This window comes from Eptatretus burgeri, chromosome 1 (genome assembly GCF_056783735.1).
Source record: "Eptatretus burgeri isolate ZD-2024b chromosome 1, Ebu_testis_v1, whole genome shotgun sequence".
NCBI classification, from domain to species: Eukaryota; Metazoa; Chordata; class Myxini; order Myxiniformes; family Myxinidae; genus Eptatretus; species Eptatretus burgeri.
Window position 1 is genome coordinate 111,153,506 of NC_140961.1, and position 15,955 is coordinate 111,169,460.

The following is a 15,955-nucleotide window of genomic DNA, read 5'->3' on the forward strand; positions in this document are numbered from 1 at the left end:
GACCCCGAGGACCCTGAAGACGTAAAATACGCAAAAGGACTCAGAGGACACAAAAGGCTCCAGGGACCCCAAACACCAAAAAGATCCAGAGGACCCAAAAGACCTTGAGGACCAAAAAGATGGAGGACATTCAAAAGACCACAAGGACACAAAAGACACAGAGGACACAAAATACCTGGAAGACCCAAAAGACCCGAAAGACACAATGGGACTATTATTGACCCATGGAAATTCTGCATCATTTAAAATGTGACTTCAGGTCTCTAACACACACACACACACACACACACACACACACACACACACACACACACACACACACACACACACACACGCACACACATGCACACACACACACACACACACACGCACACACATGCACACACAATCCCATGTCCTTAACCCCCCTCCAAACTCTGACCTCTCTCTGCCCCCCTACCACGACACCCAAACTCTGTGCTCCCCTCTCCCTTTCTTAAAATCCTCAACCCCCCTCCCAACCTCCTCATAAGCCTCAAATCCCTCAAACCCAACTCTGTCCCTTCTCTTCTCTCCTTCCCCCCAAGCCAACTCTGTCATCCCCTCCCCTTTCTCCTTACCGGTCTTCTTTTCTCCCCAAACAGACCGGCATTTGCCCCAAATCCCAAGTACTCAATCCCCCTTCTAACACCAAGTCTGCAACCCACCCCCCACCCCTTCCCAATGTCTCAATCTCCCTCCAACTCCATGCACCCTCACCCCCATCTCTCCATCTTCCTCTGCCCATTTCTTCTTGTTCTTAATAACGTTACACAAATATAAACAGAGAAGTCTGACACATGAGAAGGGCCATTCGGCCTATCATGCCTGCGTTGTTCCTGTTAATGTTTGTTAAGAGCAATATTAAAAGTAAATAAAGATGGAATGTTAAATTCACAATTACTTGCCCCTTTCTTCCCTAATCCTCACTCTAATTCACAGACCGGTGTTTGTGGGTTTGTTTGTTGCGCTACTACTCCTACAGTTGTGGGCCGATTCTATCCAGACTTGCTCCGTAGGATCAGCATGACCCCAAATAATGTATCAGGGTGTTTTTTTTATCTTTTCCAGTGTTCCTGGGGGGAGGGGGAGGGATGCAAATTATCTATGTAAATGTGTAGCGCCGCCTTCAGGTAGGGGAGGGTATTACAAGTATAAGGGACCGCCATTTACAGTACAGTATTCCTGTCCCCACGTTTTCCAGTGCAGTGAGAGTTTTGAATTACAAGCAGTATGTGGACATGAGATTATATAATTTTTAAAGTGATTCTTCACCATTGAGAGATGGCGCTGAACTAAAATAAAGCACGATATCTCAAAAAGTTATAGATGGATTACTATGAAAGTTGGTGAACAGGTTGGGTGTTTGACCACGCCGAATTGGTTTGATTTTGGTGAAGATCTGAATCTGGATCTGGATACGAAAATTGTTTAATTTTTAAACTAATTCTTCACCATTGAGAGATAGGGCCAAAAACGACATAGTACGGTATAGCATGATATTTAAAAAATGTAATGGGCACGATATGTTCTCATGGATCAGGCATTACATGGCAGAGGTATGTGCTCTACCAAGTGCCCTTCTCCTTTTTATTTGTATTTATCTTTACCGAAGTGACGGGTCATATAATGGAAGAATGCACAAAAAGGGGAAACGATGTTTAAAATAAAATTTCACATTTTCAGCGGGCCAGCCACTGCCTGTTGCACCACAGAACAACACATGGCCAATGCATGTGAGTGGTCTCTGAATTTTGTTCACGTCAATCGATATTGTATTCAGTGATGGTGTGAATATTGTAGAGCTCTCGCCAAGTGGCTTAAGCACTTCAACGAAATGGTTGATAAGAAACGGTTTGCTTGGCCCAGGATTAGCAATCACTGAACTGTCTTATCAAACATACACCTCCCGGAGACACCAAATTGGCCAAATGAACATTTTTTTTAAGGAGTCGGAACTGCTACTAAGTTCGATTGTGGAGCTTAAATGTTGTAATTTGGCTTAGTTTAAGAGATTCATGAGGTTATAGCATGTGCAGAAATGAAATAAAGCAACGAACGCTGACATCTCTGGGCATTTATAAGCATTGCAATGAGTCCAGCAATTTGAAGCTATGATGAACAGGCATTCGATAATATGAATGAGGAAAGTGAAAAAAAAACTTTATCGTGAAGAAATCGTTGTGGCCTGTTCCAAGTCAGGGCATGCTTGAGCAGACCATAAAACATGGCGGCTTCAGACCCCAGTGAGGTAACCCATGAAATGCCTTAAGACCCCAGAGAGCGAGGTGGCTGAGAATGAAGCCTGGTGAAGGATATAATTAAATAAGGCTGTTAACCATCTTCAAAAGAGGGTGTTATAACCATCGCTGACATACCTCTCTGGGGCACAGAGATAACTAAAACCAATGGTTTTTATTTTATTTTAAACACACGATTGTCATGTGAATAAAGAAAAATTAAATTCAAACTTAACATAACATATATGACCTAATGATGCAACCCCCTAGCTCACATCATTTTTCCCACAAGCAGTTAAGAAACATGACTGCTTTGCTTCATTTGTTTTGGCTTAATTTACTTTCACCACCTCCAAGTCATATAAATGGTTTGGCCAATGAATTTTATTAACCAAACCTTTTGAGAGGTATGCGAACCGCCATGGGAAAGAACGTGAAGCAACGACGTTTCAGAAATGATCCCATCTTCAAAGAAAGAGCTGAATTATATATTTGTTTTATTCCATTGAATTGATCTTGTTGATCCATTATTTACCGATTTTGAATTTGTAGATTAAATACTATATATTTTTTGATTATTATATTTGTCTTTCAAATAACTTTTTATTCTCTCACCAATATAGTGGTAGTATTATGTAAGAACAATAGTTAAAATAACAACAACAAAAAATAATGTTATTGCCATTTGTACTACCTGCATACCAAGTGCATCTTAACATTTCTCTTCTTCTCTTCCTTTTCTTATTTCATTCGTGCATAATGTTATCCTGTTTATCTATCTATAATTCCAGCAATCTGTGTGTGTGTGTGTGTGTGTGTGTGTGTGTGTGTGTGTGTGTGTGTGTGTGTGTGTGTGTGTATGTGTGTGTGTGTCTGTGTTTCTGTGTGTCTGTGACCGTTGTTTCCTGACAACCGCTGGTCCGATCTAATTGAAACTTGCCAGGTATATTGTTGGGGATCTGAGGATGTGCCTTTTCAAGGTTTGATATTAATCGGACAAGTGCTTCCCAAGATATGGCCACTTATTTACCAACCAATGACAGGAACCGTTGCTGCGGCCATTTTTTATCAACCAATGACAGGAAGCGTTGCAGCGTAGCCGTGGTCGATGGGGAAGAGAAACTCAGCCACGTTCACCATTACGGGTTTCTTCTCTTCTCTTCTCTTCTCTTCTCTTCTCTTCTCTTCTCTTCTCTTCTCTTCGTGTTTTTCCTTGCGAAAAGGCAAAATACGTTGGCGCTAATTGAATAATTGGCCATTAAAAACCTCCGTATTCTTTCCCTGGACGAGGAAACAAAGAAGAAGCGCCGTTTCCTCAGCGATGTTGTTTATGAAGAGGTGCTAACGAGCTAAAGGTGTGTACAATGTGCATGGAGACGATTTTTATGATTATTTATTTAGTGAAGAAAAGTTGTTCCAAAAATAATTTATCAAAAAAAGTGCACAACTTTTTTTTGTTTCCAATTGTCAAAACGCTGTGGCCTTTGGAAGTGTTAAGGAATTCAGCTCTACTCAACAGGCTTGCCAACGAAATACATCTCAATTTGGTGGTAAAAACGATTCACAATGATGGGTTTCCTTACTCATTGCTCTGCAGTCTGCATTCAACCCCTTCATTTGTCATCTCATTGACCTCATTTCATCTATCTATAATTCCAGCAATCTGTGTGTGTGTGTGTGTCTGTGTGTGTGTCTGTGTGTGTGTCTGTCTGTGTGTGTGTCTGTCTGTGTGTGTGTCTGTGTGTGTCTGTCTGTGTTTCTGTGTCTGTGACCGTTGTTTCCCGACAACCACTGGTCCGATCTAATTGAAACTTGCCAGGTGTATTGCTGGGGACCTGAGGATGTGCCTTTTCAAGATTTGATATTAATCGGACAAGTGATTCCCAAGTTATGGCCACTTATTTACCAACCAATGACAGGACACGTGCTGCGTCGGCGTGGCTGATGCGCCATTGAGTTACCAATCACAGGACACGTTGCTGCATGGGCGTGGCTGCATAGGCCGGTGCACGGCCAGCCAACGATGACGTCACGTGCCGTGCTGGTTACGATGGGGATCGATCGGTGCCTTAGTTACCGTGGAGTAGGAGTGCCAATGGTAAATGGCAGCGAATGTCATGGCAAGCAAAGACAAGGAGGTAAACTTGATTTTAATTAACTCTGTGTGTATCACAGCAGTTGTTACTTCAATGCAAGCGATAATTCGTGGAATGATGTGAACATTCCGTACAGGCACGCACTACCTTTGGATAGTGATGACTTACTGTATTGTAATAATTTCTCGATTTCTTATCCGCATTTATAGATAAACAGAATGCCCCAATCCAGTCGTCGTTTATGAGAGCGAAGGAATGGCCTGTGTATTTGTTTGAAAAAATTTTTTTTTGCATGTACGGCCATGCACATATGGGCACGCGAGAGCGAAGGAACGGCCTGTGTGGTTGTTGTTCCTGGCACGCGGTTTGAAATTTTTTTTTAATTTTTTTTTGTATGTACAGCCACGCACGTATGGGCACGCACGTACTGCCATGCACGTACGGACACGCACGTACGGCCACGTGAGAGCGAAGGAACGGCCTGTGTGGTTGTTTCTGGCAAGCAGTTTAAAAAAAAATATATATATATACATATATATATATTTTTTTGCACGTACAGCCACGCACGTACGGGCACGTGAAAGCGAAGGAACGGCTTGTGTGGTTGTTGTTTCTGGCACGCGGTTTGTTTTTTGCGGGGGGGGGGCGGAGGGTTTGCACGTACGGCCACGCATCTACGGGCATGCACTAGTATTTTCAATCAGAGGGAATTTAATGCATGGAAAGGTCTCCCTGGAGCAGTGATAGCAGCTGAAACGGTGTAAGGGTTGGATAGGTATACTTGAAAGCATTTGAGGATACTTCGATATTGGCAGAAATGTACAAACAATATGGGCTGGTTGGCTTCCTCCTGCGTCGGACCTCATTGTCTCGTATAAATCCGTGTATATTATTGATGACCCCTTATTGATGAAAGATAAGACATCATACTCAACTTTTTAAGTACAAAGTTTGAAGTTAATTGCAGATAATGAGACGTTAATGCAATAATAATAATAGGGCAGAGGAATAGTGGTAGTCAAGGAAGCAACAGGAAAGGATTCCATTTTCAGAAAGAGATAAAGGCTACAAGACAAGCAAACAAGAGAGAGTGCACACTTCACAGGAGTATGGGGGAGAGGCAAGGAGAGAAGGAAGTGTAACAGCATGACAGGTGTATCTTAGCAAGCTCCATACTTGCTCATTGCTCACACACAAAATTCTGAGCACCAATATTTTTGGGGAAATGTTTGTCTATCAAATTATTATTTTATTTCCAACCAATAACAGTGCAGTAAATTGTTTGGACAATTAATTTTATCCCAGTCATTCTGCCCTTCCAGCAAGCAATGACAAGCTAACCCTCAGTGTTTTATCATTACAGGATAATAATGCTCCTCGAATAATACTCACTCTAATTTTTCCATCTGGATAGTTCAGAAATTCCTTAAGTTGTGAATACATTTATTTGAAGGTCTGCATAATTACTATAAATGGCAATAATTGATTCTTCATGACCTTGATAAGTGTCCTTTTCGTTTCCACAGCTCAAGGATGGACAAAATGAGTTTGATTTTGAAGTTTTATGCCAAGAGAGGTTGGCCAGCAAGGCATCAACAAATACAAAAAGGTTTTATGACATCTTGTCTGAGTTGAGGTGAGATACATATCAGTATCAGCTGCAAAATAAATGTTACATGGGGGAGAGACAAAGACTTGTAACACCTTTGGGAATATTGATGTATGCTAACCACCATGAAAAGAAAGGGGGAAGTTAACAATTCCGGGATAGATGCCAACATCCCTCTTTTCTTCCAACAAAGGTTTAATGCCCAAAACATCAGCTTGTCCTTGTTTCCCACAGTGGTTGGCATACTTCGATCAACATTCTGTTTTTTTCCATTTATCATTACACCTATCTGCAGCTGCAAAATGACACAAACCTTCACATTAAGACTAGTTTTCCATTAAACCCCAGACAAAAATCCTAAAGTTGGAAATGTAGTATAAATGAGAGTTGTACTCTCATATACTACAGTAGTCTGCAGAGAATTACAACAGGAAAGGAATGTTATTTTTACCTGGAACGGCCTCTCACTGTCTCTCCAAAAGGTCCATCTGGTGAACCCTTCTGTCTACTTCCTCAGCAATCCTCTTGAAGTTTTTTCAATCAAATTTTGGGCCTCACTATCAGCCTTAATCTTTCATGGACAAACCACACTTATAAGTTGGCCTTCAAAGCCAATTGCCAACTGGCCATTCTCCATCATGCAAGTCTTTCATTGGCACATATGATCTCTGATCCACCTACAAGGCGTACATTCACAGCCTGAAGGAATACTACTTCCTCCTCTGGGTTGGCACCCCTGTCTCACATGTTGCTCAGCTTGACACCATGGAAACCAAGGTCTTCAAGATCATTGGAATCTCCCATGCTGAAGCTGAGTATCTGGGTCTATCACTTTCCCATCACAGACAGGTCGGTGGTCTCTCTGTCTTCTATTGCCTCCTTTCTGGTCTTGCACCCTCTGCTGTTTATGTTCTTTGTCCCCACAGGTTTCCGCAGGGCACACATGGTCCACACCGACCCACTTCTGGTGAAACTACCTAAATCCAGGATCACTGCTCACCTCCACTCATTTGTTCCACTTTTTTTTCCCCACCTGTGGATCCAACTTCCACATTCCCTTCAATCTCATTCTTCCCCCCAAGTCTCATGGTGAAGTGTCTGGCGGGAATGATCGTGACACGTTGGCTCAAAGCACCAAATTTGGCACAGTTACACTTTAGGACCATGCAAAACTTTTGAGGGGGTTGCCCAATTTTAAACGTCAAGGTCAAGGTGAACGGTCAAATAATCTGAAAATTCAATTTACTCAATATCTCCACAATTATGGAATATTTTTGAGTGTTTTAAAACGTTAAATTATTTTTGAAACAATATCCTTCTAATTTGATAATTTACTGATGTACATAAATCCAAAACAGCTGCCATAGTGGGTAAAACGAACGCTGTTTGATGGTATTTTTAGCATGCATCTTATAATTAAAGGTGAACACAAGGACATCTTTAATACGAACATATATATGATAATAATCACAGATCTAAAACACACAGAGATTCTGTTACATTCAACAGTATTCTATATATTCCTAATTTCCACAACAGAGCAACATTAGAGGAACATGTACCAACCCGATTAAGAGGTACATGTACAAACAACAGTGATATCACCTAATATGGCACATTTTGATGACACAAGTCTTTTCTACTGATTCGCAATTTCTTTGACAGAAACAGTGCTGTGCATGCTAGTCCAGCATTCCTGCACTTGCAATTATTTGAACATGTGGGTGCCACCTTTCAGCTGCCCTTGATCAGTTCTCTACAACTAAGAGCAGCACCTGGTCAGGTTGTCCAGATAGGACGCCACCCGGTGTCTGCTTTGATCAACCCAAAGCCTTCAGGATGTGGTACAGCTAAGATGAGCTTCACTCAGACTCTCTCTCCAAATGCTTGCTTGGTACAGGCATCGTCGATGGTACATGGTACATGTTGGAGCGGTGCGCTCTGAGATGGAGGAAGTTTTTCCATCATCTTTACTCTCCTTTGGAACATTGACATGTGGAGTCGTGTTGTCATACATGTTGCAGTTAAACCGTTTAATCACATTGAATGCTGGAGATGTAATGTCCTGTGGAACAAACACTGTCACGGACATAATGGTGACTCCTAATGTGGCTGTCGGGTAAACTTTCCATGCTTTCCAGGCTGACTTTTTGCCATTACCACTGAACTAGGATGTTGCATCAGAGCTGGAGAAGGCATGGAAGAATGGCAGAGCACAAGCTTTGTCTTCCCCAAGTTCCTGGCAGATTGAATTGACATAGTATTCGTGGAAATGTTTTCCTGTACCAAAGCAAACATTACCGCTCTGCATAAAAAGGTACAAAAACAGATCCCTGCAACCACAGACCAATCAGCCTTCTCCCAATTATCAGCAAGGTTATGGAATCCATCATCGCTTCAGACATTAAATTCTCCCTCTTCTCCAATGGCTTGATTTCCGATCATCAATTTGGTTTCAGACAAGGTTACTGGTCTGAAACCCTGGATATGCTGCTTCTGCTCTCCCAACAATGGATGGAGGTACTCAATACCAGACATGAAATCAGAGCCACATCCTGAGACATATCACGTGCTTTTGACATGGTCTGGCACCCTGCCCTGCTCCCAAACTCTCTCCCTCTGGTATCCAAGGCCATCACCACTCATGGCTTGCAGACTTCCTCTCCTGTCGCAGTCAACGTGTGGCCATAAATGGAGTTCTCTCATCCCTTCTTCCTGTCCATGCTGGAGTTCATGAAGGCAGCTTTCTGGGCCCTGTTCTTTATTTGGTTTTCATCCTGAGTTGATCCTTGATCACTCCCAATGAGTTGATCCTTGATCTCTCTGACTCTCTGGAAAATCCTCTTTATCTCTTTGCTGATGACTCCACCCTCTGCCGTACCACCTGTCATCCCTTCGTCCGGCAAGTAGCAGCTTCTTCGCTCTCTGCAGTTCTGGGTAAAATCACAAACTGGTCCAACACCTGGAACATGTCTTTCAATCGTGACAAATCTCACACTCTCACTGTGTCTCCCGAAAGGGCCATTTTGAAACCCCCTCCCATCCATTTTCTCAACAATTCTCTTGATGAAGTCCTTTTTTTCAAGCTTCTGGGTCTCACTATCTGCCATGATCTTTCTTGGGGAAACCACATTCCAAACCCGGCCTCCAAAGCCAGTTGCTGATTGGGAGTCCTCCATTATGCAAAGTCCTTCCTCAGCCCTCCTGAGCTCCTGACCACATACAAAGCTTTTGTCTGCAATCTGATGGAGTACTGCTCTCCCTGCTGGACTGGTGCTCCTGCTTCTCACCTTTCTCAGCTTCACGCTGTGGAAACCAAGGCATTTCGGATCATTGGTATCACCCGTAACGAGGCTGTCTTTGGGCTTCTCACTCTCTCACTGCAGGCAGGTCGGTGGTCTTTGTCTTCTATCATCTCCCCTCCGGTCTCGCCACCCCTGCTCTCTCTGCATTTGTCCCCACCATATTTCCGCAGGGCGCTCAAGGTCCGCCAACAACCCCCTTCTGGTAAAACTATCAAAATCACGAATCACTGCTCACCTTCACTCTTTCACTCCTCTTTTTCCCACCTTTGGAATGAACTCCCCCACTCTGTTCAATCCCATTGTTCCCTCCAGGGCTTCAAAACGGCTGTTCACCACCACCTCTTATCGTCCCCCATCCAAATCCTCGATCTTTTCTACCCCCGTTAATCCACCCCAAAGCCACCTCCTTCAAATTCCCTGCTTTCCTTTCTGAACATCCCTGTCGTGTCCATCTTGTTTTCCCTGTGTTCCCCGCCCTCCCTCTCCCTCTCCCTTCCAAAGATCTCCTCATGTCTCTGTTCCCCACTGTTCTGTCCTTCCCTCTCCCACCCCTCTTGTCTCCTGCCCCCTTGTTGTGTGTTGTGTGTTAGCTCTCATATGAGCCTCGACAATGTATACAAAAAAAAGCCAACCCATCCTTACATACCTGGATGGTGTTGCAGAAGATCATTGAAAGACTCCCACCAGAATTACAATCACATTGGAGTCCACTGTTCTGATGACAATAGTAGATGCCCCTTTCCTTTGGGCATCGTGTTCATGAAGACATATTCTACTGTCTGCCTCTTCGTGATCACACTCCTCCATTGTGATGTCGGCACGATTTCACTGGACTCTTTGATCAGATTGACTATTGGACTGCTCCCTTTCCCTTCTCCTTCGAGGAGAACCTGATTTGTTGACATACAGTGAGACATGCCTGTTTGTTTCCAAAATTTTGATCCTTGATATTTGGCTCATATAACAGCATCGACACAAAAACTTTGAGAGTTAAGTACTTCACTGTCCTGGCAAACGTGAGTAAAACTTCCTTAGAATTGGGAAAATTATTTATCGAATATTTCCTTCCGGATGACTTTCACTCCATGTTCCATTGAAAGAGCATATTGCTCGACATTTCGTGTCTCTAGCGCTTCTTTCACTAATTCTTGAAGACCTTCATGAAAGACTAGAACAATACTTTTACCATCAGATTGTTCCTGACATTCATCTTGGTAGTGCATGAGAAGTTGGTTTTTGAATGTGTCTTGTTCATTGGTTTCTGTTGCCCTAATTCTGCAAGACGATGTTCATACATGCTGTGCAACTCTGCCAATCTGAATATACTGTATTAACACCCTCTTCAACACTACTTTCAATGAAGAATGCAATTTCAGCAAATATCCTTGATTCTGTCATTTTCTCATCACTACACTCTGAGGGAGATGACTGAGCTCTTTACATACTTAAAATATTGACTTATAAACACATCCACGCAATGTTTGTGGTATTTCACCTTAATGGCAACCAACTCCCCACTTGCGAGAGTGGCTAGCAAGTCAGTGTGCTGCATTTCTGTGGCCTGTTCTCTGAGTGATGTCTCCTTCTAATGTCGTCACACCCATGAAGTATCCCTTCTGTTTTCTTACAAAAATTTCACGGATTTATACTTGTTGATTCCACGGGAAGGGTGAAGCGTTTTGATTGTCTTTGTCCAGTATCATCACCACACTGTCCAATGTTCCTCTTTCTGCCATGTCTCTCTTGTGTTCTTTGCAGTTTTGTGTTGGCAAATTTAAGCTTACATTTAAGGTGCCACTTTGCATTGTTGCTAAACAGGTCATTTGCATCAACATCATCGCGAAAAAATACATCAACAGGTATTGAATGAAATTCGCTGAAAGCGGCTACATTTCAGATAAAGTTCTCATGTCATTGTAGACCTTTGCCGTCTTGTCTGGATGCGGGACAGTTTAATATTCATTCAGCCGTTCCATATGTGACCCAGTTTGCCCAGTACATGTTGACCATTATTCTTCACAGTTTTTCTCCTCTTATTTGTTGATTACTGTTTCACAGTTGTCGTTGCTCAGTCCCGATGCTATCTGCCTCCCAAAAAATGAAAAGCACCATTAATATTCAAGCACCACCAACAAAATAAATCCAAAGTATCAGCAGTTCAATGCACAGGACCTCAGACCGGATAAATGTGAAAAGCAAAGAAAAATTTGATAGCAGTATGTCGGCAATCCTCAAATTCAGTATGGCCATCAACTTATGGTATTTCCCATAACAGCAATGAATTCCTTCACTCTAAATATATTGGTTTTATGACTAAGACTAAGTGTTCTAAGTTGGATATAAGCTGGATATGCCAAAAACATAACAAACTCCAAATTTGACCTTTGACTTTGACCTGACCTTGAGCTGGGCCTCTAAAATCGGGTATCCCCCTCTCAAAAGTTGTGTGTGGTTCAATAGTATAAGTGTACAAAATTTGGTGCTTTGCACCACCGTGTCACTGAAATCTGGACTTCAGCCACTACACTGAAAGGCAGCTGTTCAACAGCAGCTCAGATCGTCCTAAATCCAAAGCAATGATTGTTTCTACCCTCGTAAATCCCCCTGAGAGTTTTCTTCTATATCCATCTTGTTCATCCTTTGCATCCTCTCCTTCCACTCATTCCTCCCCATACCCATTGTTTGTCCAAGTCTGTCTATATCTTGGACTTCAGCTCGGCTGTTGGTGTTTCCTCATTCTTTAATGTTCCTTTTGGCCTGTTGTGTTCTGGTCTGTTCAGTGTACTAATACGAGCTCTTCCACGAGCCTTGACAATGTGTACAAAAAAAAATGTTCTCAGCATACAATTTCGACATGTTAACTGCGGCAAAGTTGTTGCAATGGAATACCACCTCCTATGTTTTGCTTTAATTAAAAGGAGCAACCATATGAAAGAAGGAGCTACTTATAAATTGTAACTTCCCACAGGCATTATCGTTAGAGCTGTGAATGAACAGTGGGGGTGATACTGTATAATGTGGTTGCAGTGCTGTGTACTATAATGAAGAATGAGCCCTCAAAGGAAGGCAATTTGTTTGTTCTTCTAGATCTCTGGACTGATTCCACAAGCAAGTTAGCATTTGCTTCCAGTTTTGTTGGCCTTTAGTACAATATTATCATGTGGTGGAAGGTCCAATCTGCCTGCCAGTGTGCCAGGTGAACAGATCACAAAAATGGACTATGTTCTTTGTGTGTGTGTGTGTGTGTGTGTGTGGCAGTCGAGTGGCACACCACGTCTGTGGCCCGTTGCACTTGCGCTTTGATCCATACACACATTGCATTGAGGTATTGGAGGATGTGGCGAGCCTCAGTGATGCCGTGCAGGACCTACAAGACCACATGCTCATAATCAGCACTGCCCTGCAACACCTGACTCCAACAATCAAGCTCTGAATCTGCATGATGGAAGGCTGGGCATCTTCATTTGCCACAGCTGTTGTGATTCGCTTGTTGTCGTGCACAAGCAGATGTTTTTGAGACACATAGTATATGGATTAGTGTTCGCCTAGACTTCAAAAATCTGTGTTTAAAAAATGAAAAATTTGCAGCGATACCTCTGTAATCAGATGGAATGTGAAACATTCTTCCTTTCTCATCGTGGCTTTTCCTGCCGTATCTGCATTCTGTTATTGTCCATAATATCTGTGAGCCATTAAGATGCCATTCACGTATTATTTTTGCAAAATTGTGACATTGTAACCCACCCTGCCTTCCTTCCCTCGAGCACTATGCTATACTTTCCCTCCATTATACCTAACTCCTTTTTTTGACCTAACTTTCTCTGTTTTTTTGCCTCCCCAAGTCCCTAATCCTTCATTTATCCTCATCCCTTCTCTTAATGTTTCTCTCAATTAACCACCCACAACGTTCTCAGCCCATATGCATCCATAATCAGTCGATGTATCATACTTTGGTATCGCAAAAACCTTTCTTGTCAACAACGTAAAAACATAATTTTTCCGAAATCTGCTCTGTTTTAAGACAGTCACCTTGTGGATGGTAGTTGCGATGTTGTGAAATTGTACAGAAATAAATAGTATTGCTGCACTGCAATTATTTTGGAGTTTTGTGTCTTGTGCAAACATATCCACTATGTGTTGAGAACTTGAACAACTTTGCTGTTGCTATTTAGATATTATCGAGATAGACACCAAAAAGCATTTATTTTGGTTAAAATGCACATATTATTATAACTTTTCTTAGAACTAATAGTTGTAAAATTGCGAGCTTTAGACCTGGTCATAATCATGCTGTAATCCAAATTCAGACCAATAAGCTTTGTCAAACCGTTGAGAAAATGTCCCATTTTTTTTTTTTCTTTAAGACTTGGCACAAATAAACACACATACGTACTTGCATGTATGTGTAGTCTCTATAGTGTACTCCACCGGTGTAAAGTTTTAGAACCCCCCATTTTTCAGTTTTTACTGAAATTTAAGCAGTTCAAGTCCAGTGAATAACCTGAAATGGTACAAAGCTAAGCGGTAAACTGCCAGAGGTTAAAAAAGAGTTTAGGTTACCAAAAATTGAAAATAATGTAAATTTCAGAGTTGTTAAAAAGGCCTTTTTCAGGGAACAAGTAATGGGTTAGCAACTGCAGCTGTTCTGCAGCAATAGGAGTAAATTAAGCCTTGAAAGTTGATGCAAACAATTCCTACAGGTGTCCCAACTTTTGTTGATTAGTTACAAACACTCTGTCTGTATAAAAACAGTGTTGGAACAGACTGTGTTGCTACACCCTCTGAAGCCTTATTTGGACAATATTGCATGGCAGGAAGTAGTATATTGCTATCATAATGGCGAGAAAAAGACAATTACACAAAAAGACAGACAGACCATTATAACCCTTAAAAGTGCAAGTTTTTCCTTTAGAGAAATTGCAAAGAACCAAGGTGTCAGTGAGTACAGTTTCCTACACCATCAAAAGGCACTTGGAAACTGGAGGAAACTCTGACAGGAAGAGGTCTGGTAGACGCAAAGCCACTACACAATCAGAAGACAAGTTTCTGAGAGTCAACAGCTTGTGTGATAGACGGCTCACAGGACAGCAGCTTCAAGCACAGCTTAAAACTGTTCGAAGTAAGGAAGTCTCAGTTTCAACTGTGAAGAGAAGACTTCGAGCTGCAGGCTTGACAGGTCGAGTGGCAGTAAGAAAGCCATTGCTAAGATGGCAAAATAAAAAAGAGGCTTACCTGGGCCATGAAGCACCACCAGTGGACTACTAAAAACTGGAAGGTCTTAAGGACCGATGAATCAAAATTTGAAATCTTCTGTTCATCACGCAGGGTTTTTGTACACCATCAAGTCAACGAAAGGATGGTTCCTCAGTGTGTGACACCAACTGTTAAACATGGAGGAGGAAGTGTGATGATCTGGGGCTCTTTTGCCGGATTCAGAGTCAGTGACTTGCACAGAGTGACTGGCACCCTGAACAAAAAAGGCTCCCACAGCATTTTGCAGTGCAATTCAATACTCTCTCGTCTATGCCTAGTTGGTCAGTAGTTCATCCTACAGCAACATAACGACACAAAACATACCTCCAGGCTATGTCAGAACTACCTTAGAAGAAGAAAACAAGACGGTGGGCTTCAAATCATGGAAATGCCAGCAGGGTCTCCAGACTTAAACCCCATTGAGCTGGTTTGGGATGAACTGGACAGAAGGGTGAAAGCAAAGCAACCTACAAGTGCAAAACATTTGTGGGAACTTCTGCAACAGTGTTGGGAAGAACTTTCCAAACAATATTTGATTTCCCTTGTCGAAAGAATGCCACAACTATGTTTGGCTGTTATATCTGCAAAAGTTGGCTACTTTGATGAGTCAAAAATTTAGATTAAATTTTGTTCAACAAAACGATTGCATGATTTCTTTTTAATCTGCAATTGTCTATTTGTTCCATGCTTTAATTTCAGAGTACATTGAAATATTAAACTGATAAAATTTCAGTAAAAACTAGAAAAATGGGGGAGTTCTAAAAGTTTTGACTCGTAGAGTATGTATATACAAGTTGGGACACCAGATCAAGATCAGGTTACTTAGACTTGAGTGAAGCATCAAGAGATTGTTGTGAGGAAACATTAAGTCATAAAGATACAAAGTCATACATACATGAACACTGGAAACTAGAAGAGCACTCGGTAGAGCTTGCGACACTAATTCGTCCTTGCGACAAACCCATGTCCACCAAGTTTCACCCGAATCTGTCCACAACCTTTTGAGACATTGTGCTATATATCGTTTTAGCCCTGCTCCTTTTAATGGTGAAGAATCACTTTTAAAATTCTAATAGTCGAATCCGCATCCAGATCTTCAGCAAAATCTAATCAGTTCAGCCTTGTCACACACCAAACCTGGCCAAAAAATTTCATCCGCATCCATCGACAACTTTTTGAGATATCCTGTACATAAACAAACAAACAGACAAACAGACAGACAAACAGACAGAAAGGGGTGAAAACATAATCTCCTTCACCTTCGGTGGAGGAGGTAATAACAACTCTCATGATAATTGCACAATACAGTATTAATGTTATTGCAAAACATTTTTCATACGAACAAGAGCGAGAATTGCTTGTTCCCGCCCGAAGCAGTATTTTCTTATAAGTCAAAAAAGGGCATAACTGAGAATTTGACGAAACGCCCTGAAA

General features: G+C 42.0%; 1 protein-coding gene and 1 pseudogene across 2 annotated transcripts in view; one reads left to right on the top strand and one right to left on the bottom strand.

Annotated features, from left to right (window-relative positions):
- Positions 1-13,643, top strand: part of LOC147035181 (tryptophan 5-hydroxylase 1-like) — a 157,156-nt gene extending 143,513 nt beyond the window's left edge. For both annotated transcript variants that reach the window (XM_085894980.1, XM_085894990.1), the window contains 2 exons: positions 5,881-5,990; positions 12,527-13,643. In XM_085894980.1, coding sequence (XP_085751106.1) covers positions 5,881-5,990; positions 12,527-12,701 — 285 coding nt within the window. In that variant the 3' untranslated portion in view covers positions 12,702-13,643. The remainder of the gene's footprint in view (positions 1-5,880; positions 5,991-12,526) is intronic.
- LOC147035182 (uncharacterized) lies at positions 7,798-11,947 on the bottom strand (annotated as a pseudogene).
- Positions 13,644-15,955: the final 2,312 nt, after the last annotated feature.